The 6000-nt window shown below is 50.9% G+C and overlaps 1 protein-coding gene, 1 long non-coding RNA gene and 1 other non-coding gene across 3 annotated transcripts; 1 reads left to right on the top strand and 2 right to left on the bottom strand.

Annotated features, from left to right (window-relative positions):
- Window positions 1–1252: 1252 nt before the first annotated feature.
- Window positions 1253–1803, bottom strand: LOC137188727 (uncharacterized). The gene is made up of 3 exons (XR_010929493.1): window positions 1731–1803; window positions 1419–1631; window positions 1253–1315 (listed from the first exon to the last, which is right to left on the bottom strand). It is a non-coding gene; the product is annotated as an uncharacterized lncRNA (long non-coding RNA).
- A 1182-nt stretch (window positions 1804–2985) lies between these two features.
- On the bottom strand, window positions 2986–4309 carry LOC137188862 (uncharacterized). Its single transcript, XM_067598438.1, has 5 exons — window positions 3768–4309; window positions 3572–3690; window positions 3414–3491; window positions 3204–3322; window positions 2986–3122 (listed from the first exon to the last, which is right to left on the bottom strand). Exons 1-5 carry the CDS (start codon window positions 4307–4309, stop codon window positions 3003–3005), a joined length of 978 nt encoding a protein of 325 aa, XP_067454539.1. The 3' UTR covers window positions 2986–3002.
- Window positions 4310–5129: 820 nt separating this feature from the next.
- On the top strand, window positions 5130–5320 carry LOC137189980 (U2 spliceosomal RNA). Its single transcript, XR_010929821.1, has one exon. It is a non-coding gene; the product is annotated as a U2 spliceosomal RNA (small nuclear RNA).
- Window positions 5321–6000: the final 680 nt, after the last annotated feature.

Here is a 6000-nt window from a genome sequence, read left to right as displayed (position 1 = left end):
AAGAAGACAGAGAAGAGAATCTGACTTTGAAAATGCATCTAAATTTATTCCTTTCAAGGCAGTGATGAATACAAGCCAACTGTAACAACACAGTGTATACATCAGACAGAGCACTTGAGGCAGAACACAGTTTAATATCAGGGATTCACAGTGTAACTGAGGTCCAGCACAGTGCATACTGTATTCAGAATGAACACATTAACAAGCACCTTTATCAGGAGGGAGGGTGGCTACCTGAGAACATCTGTGTCTTTACAAAACGTCAATTAAAGTAGAAACACATCTGAACACATCTTAAAATGTCACAGTGTTACTGAGGGTTAGGGTTATGGTCCAATGCATTGTATATCTCACAAAACAATCGCTGCTATGTCAGTGCAGATCCTTTGTGACTTTTTGTTTTTCTGTACTCTGATATCTCTGTGATGAGGAGAACACCCGAGTGATGCATGATAGTGAACATTCATGCAGTGCAACATTATAAAAGATATCCATTTCAACTCAATTGGCTTTAGGGGCATGGCTGCATACAGTACAACATTGCTAAAGCATATTTACACATCTCTCTCTCTCCCTCTTTCACACACTCCTCCTGCTCTTTCTTATTCCTCTCCACTGCTGTCTTGTCCCTCCTCTTCTGGTTGTACCGGGTCCTTTGCGCATCGTTTTATAGATTGCGCAGCTGGTCAGCTTGTGCTTGCAGTCTGGACACTTGAGGCGTTAGAGCCACATCCGATACAGAGCCCAGAAGAAGAAGGGCCGCTGGAAGAAGGCTTCAGGGCTGGAGGGACGCTGGCTGTAAACCGACTGGGGACCAGGCGTGTGGTACCACAGCTGGAGCTCCTCAGACAGGACTGCCCTCCCTGTCTGGTCCGGTACAAACAGGGCCTTGCTGACCCAGTCCTACTGCTCTGGAGGCAGGCTGCTCCTCCAAGCTCCCGGCAGGAGGAGCTGCAACACAACAAAAAAGCGCAGTTCACTGAGCTGCTGCTTTAAACACCCAGCTACAAAATTTTCAATGTTCACAACAGGTGAGGGAGGTGGAGCTCTTCCTGCCACAGGAGGAGGAGGAGCAGCCATCTGCTTCATCATCTGGTCGCCATCCTCATTCTCCGATGAATCTTGAGCTGTGGGGCAGGCCTGTGAGCCTGGCAGTTTATGGGGGAGGCTGTGGGGCAGTCTTTCGGGCAATGTTTCGGGCAGTCTTTGGGGCAGGCAGGATGGCAGGCTGCGAGGCAGGCAGGGTGGCAGGCTGCATCCTGCTGCAGCACAGCGCCCGTCTGGGAGTACAGGTACTCCACCCCGATGAGCTCCCCTGAACAATTAACACAACATATGCGATTACTATACAATTATTAAAGCTGTCAGCTGCATGTCCCCGCCTGCTTGCCCAAAAGAGTTCTTCCTAGTGAGGTTACTTGTGTACTCCCCAGGCTGGGTGTAATTCTCAACCAGCGTCAAACCAAGGAACTCCTGGGTGAGCTGGTTGAAGCCTTGCTGCAGCTGGGCACTGTAGCAACACAGCGTCGTCCTCTGGCCGTCCTCCACTGCTGCCCTGGCCCGATTTTCATTCCACCTCACCAGGCCCTCCAGCAGGTACACCTGAAAGTGTAGGGCGCTGGCAGACGTGCCTGTGACAAGAAAGAGAGGGTAAAAAATAAACACACACGCACACCACAAGCTGAACACGCCCGTACGCTGTGCTCCAGATGTATACATTTGACACTCACCTGGAATGAAGTGGCACAAGTGGAGGTGGAATGACTCCAGGGAAGTGGAGCCTCTGGCGCAGCGGAAGACGGGGACATGGCTGCAACCTGTCAACAAAACGGAATACATCTTTATAGACTGCCTCAGTCAATGCATGACTGAGTGTGTTTTTAATGAAGGGCCGCAGCGTACCTTGCAGCGTCCAGTGTCGGCACAGCAGTCCCGGTCCACGTACAAGACCTGAGGAGGGGTCTTTCCAACGTCTCTGTACCGCCGCATGAGTCCAGCCACCATAGGCAAAAGTCTGCCCCCCTCGGAGTCCGTGAGGACAGACATGAGCACCTGCCCGTACTCATTGCCCACGTTTGTGACCCAGGCGGCTGTACCGGCGGCTTCACCCGCAAGCTTCTTTGTCATCTGCACGGGAAAGGAAAGAGGCATTAAAAAAAAAAACAGCCACTTTACGTCACATCACATCACATGGCACGCTTTACAGTGCATGCTTCACAATACTCAAAGCTTGCCTTCTTGGTGGAGTCCATCTTTAAGATGTTGCCGAAGATGGACGTGACCCTGGCCTTTGTCTCCTCCAGGCGAGTGAGGGCCTCCCTCGCATACACAGACAGTAGCCAGGGTACACTGGGTACCGAGTGCATGGGCGGGAGGGACACCTGCCGCTGCTGCGCCACCCCCGGTACGCGAAGCTTGCGGAGCACAGAAAGATACGTCATCGACCGCGTCATCCACTCTCTGGTGTGCTGCTCCACCAAAGCAGCGCGGAGGCGAGACGCACTGTTCCCCAAAGTGCGCTCCTTTAGCAGCCCAATCATCGTCTTATCGCAGGACAACCTGTGGGGTGGGTTTGGAGGGGAGGAGAAGCACAGGACGGCCGGTCAGCAAAAGGTACAGATATTACATATATTCAAACAGTCGGTCATCAATCATATCTCTGCTTATTTGTACGTGAGAACAGCTGAAAAACGCTCCTGGTGTGCCAGGTCCAGCTGCTCCAAGATGTCCTGCGCCCACGCCGCATACTTCCTGTGACATGATCAGCACTCCAGGTACTCCGTGCCCATGAAGTACCAGCTGCTCATGTCCAAGACCCTCCGGAGGGTCTTGTACAGGCCAGCGCCGGTCAGTCAGCGTCCACAGGAGGGGCATACAAGCCTGTATGCCCACATCCTGTAGGGCGCCCACAGGAAGAACCGGCTCTGAAAGAAGGCGTGGGCCGAGGTGGGGGGCTGCGTGTAGAGGGGCCGGTCTCCGGGGGGGAACCTCCGGGGGGGAACTCACCGGCGGAGCTCGCTGGTGAGGACGAGCTGCCCGCCTGCACCTCTGGTGAACAAGGCCCAGCCCAGCCAGTCCTGTTGCTCCTCCGGCAGTGTCAGCCTCCAGCTCATTGGCAGCAGCTGTGAAGAGTCGCTCGGTCAATATAAAGATTCAAATCAAGCGGTTTCATATGACCAACTCAACAATTCACTTCTACCTACCTCTGCGCCAGAGGTGGAGGCCAGGTTTGCCGGCTGCCCCGGGCCGTCGCCAGCAAGGGGGACAGCAGGCGGCAGGGAGGGTCCAGGCGGGGAGACAGCTGGTGGGGCGTCCCTGACAACTGTGAAATACAGGGCCACTCACTCTTGTCACTCTATTACCGCTGATACACAAATAGGGATGTTTGTATTCATATATATATACACACTCACGCTGAGAGTCAACCTCCATGGCGGCGGCGAGGAGCACGTCGTCCAAAGGCTCTGAGGGGTCCGCGGATGCAGCAGCGCCTGTGTGCATGACACAAATGAACGCTCAGAATGACAATACTTGGGAGCAGTATGTAAACTTAAGCAGTATGTGAACTTACTCGATGGAGGCTGCAGTGCCGTCTGCTGTGCAGCCATGTCCCGGCCCAGCATGTATGCCTGCAGCGTGTGCATCCGGGACCCCACCTTCACTTTCTGCTTCCTCAGCCACTGCACGTAGCTACAGACATGACAACAACAAAACAAAGCAAGGCATTAGGTCACACCTCATCACACATTGTCACCTGCAATACTTACGTTTGACTCTCGCTGCTGGTTGACTCATACGGGGATTGGTACGTCTCCCTGGCACGAGCACCGAACCCCACCAGCGTCTGGTCCATGCCCCTCACCGACAGAGTGCCCTCACGCATCCTACGCTGCTGGATGGCTCCCGTCATCTGGGGGAACAGCTGTGCGTAGGAGGTGAGGGCGTCTTTATTGGCGGAAAGGGGCGACTGGGACGTGTTCCCGCCTTCCCTCTCCTTCTGGTGGGACACAAGGATGGCACATGTGTATCCCACATCGTGGCTTAGAAGCCACTTAAATGTTTGACCCCGGTACTGGCCAAACTGAAGCTCACTCTCACTGAGCACCAGCTGCCAGCACTCAGGGTCTCCTCCAGCCTGGAGGACCCGAGCCTTCGCCTCCTCCCTCACTCTCTCAGGCATCTTCACCTGATACGCCACAGCTGACCTTTGCCTGTGGTAGGCTTGGGCCAGCCTTGACGCATAAGGGGAAGGCTGGAGGGTGAGTTCGGCCGACGATGGCTGGGTGGGAAAGACTGGGCTGAAATCCATTCTGCAAAGAGTCAGAAAATAAGAATATTATTTATATTGCCTTTATCTTATTGGGATAAAACAATTTTTTTATGTTTTAACAAAATAATTGTTAAACACACAGAATATAAACATAAATCTATTATAATACAAACATAATTACTTCTGTGTAATCTCACAGAATAATAATCTAATGGTTTATTTGAGAGAGTTTATTTTGAAAAATGATCGCATTACACATGACTTGAGCCTATTAAGTGTGTAATAAGAGTGTAGTTATGTCATAATGCTTTCAATACTTACAGACAGATACACACATGCAAACACATCTACACATACAGCTGAATGGTATTTTCATTTGATTTGCAGGCGGAAAAAGTGTAAAATACCAGCAATATTGTAATGTTGTGCTGCGCGTGCGGTATTTAGACATCAGATATGGTCGGAAAGACGACAAAAGTTCAAGATATGTTGACAATTAAAAGCACTTGGTGTATCTGAACAATTACTGACATTTTAACATCGACGTTTCACATTTTAACATCGACCTTTCACATTTTAACATCGACCGTTTGGCTGACGTTAGCGAAATGTTAGCTCGTTCAAACGAGTAAATGCCATTGTCGTACATTATATTAACATTACATGATAAGGAAAAACGCGTTTTTTTGAGATTACCGACTGTTGTTCAAATGACTTAAATTATATTTACATTACATGATAACATAGAAGTAGGACGATAGTAGGACGGGATACAGAGATAAACCCCGCGCATGAGACTGCACCACGATGAGCCAGAACTGTGCAGGAGGTGGGGCGGGGCAGCAAACAGCAAGGGTTCATCGCTTCTCGGCCTTTTGGCTAAGATCAAGTGTAGTATCTGTTCTTATCAGTTTAATATCTGATACGTCCTCTATAAGGGGACAACATATTAAAAGGATTTTTTGCACTTGGAGTTGAAAAAGGGGCTTGCTCCGTTCACTCCACGCATCGACCCGGCATTGCAGTGCCGCTGGGAACGGTGCACCCTTCTCTCTGCTTTGTGGAATGCCAATTACTCAGAAGAAATGCGGCAGCCTCCTCAGTCTGCCCGTCTCAGATGGCTACATATCAGCCATGACAACTGGGGCAAAAGTGCGGCGTGCAATGTATAGTGACACAGAGTGAGATTTGCACCTCTGATTTGATTAGCAGACAAACATGACAGAGAGGGAACGTTGCCGTATTGCAAAGAGCTGCGAAATACACGTTGAATCTGCACAGCATTTTCCCTGCGTTTGTCCTCACTGGAGTGTCTGCGGCCACCTGCCTACTTTTGTTGTCTGGTAGCCCGCGTCTGAAAACCAATCCTCAGCATTGCGGCGGGGTATGTCAATCACAGGTTCCTGCTCTCTGACAAAGTTTCTTGCCGGTTACATGTAGAAAATATATTGTGCATACCGAACGCGACATTCTCAAGAATGTCGTCGGCTCGGCCTTACCCGAAAAAGGGCCTGGAGTAAAACTTTGACCCAATGGGCCATCTAGTCCGGCACCCCCTGCTGGCTTTCAGAGAAGGGCGACAACCAAGGTCGGACACACGCCAAGTGCTCAGCCTGTCAATTTTGTTTGTGTAGCACGATATCACCAATTTTTTAAGAGGTTTGGCATGAAGAACTCTGCGCAGTGTGGCTTATCCTAGGCATGAGTCCACAGGCAGATGCTCAGAGCCG

The sequence above is a fragment of the Thunnus thynnus genome, chromosome 9, assembly GCF_963924715.1.
Source record: "Thunnus thynnus chromosome 9, fThuThy2.1, whole genome shotgun sequence".
NCBI lineage: Eukaryota > Metazoa > Chordata > Actinopteri > Scombriformes > Scombridae > Thunnus > Thunnus thynnus.
Note: the sequence above shows the minus strand (reverse complement) of the source record. Positions and strands in the feature narration are given on the sequence as shown.

Excerpts from the sequence above, each read along its gene's own strand:
- LOC137188862 (XM_067598438.1), bottom strand. The coding sequence starts at position 4,309 with ATGGATTTCAGCCCAGTCTTTCCCACCCAGCCATCGTCGGCCGAACTC. Across the intron at positions 3,691-3,767 it reads ACCAGCAGCGAGAGTCAAAC|CTACGTGCAGTGGCTGAGGA; the intron begins GTAAGTATTGCA and ends TCATGTCTGTAG. Across the intron at positions 3,323-3,413 it reads CATGGAGGTTGACTCTCAGC|TTGTCAGGGACGCCCCACCA; the intron begins GTGAGTGTGTAT and ends TGTATTTCACAG.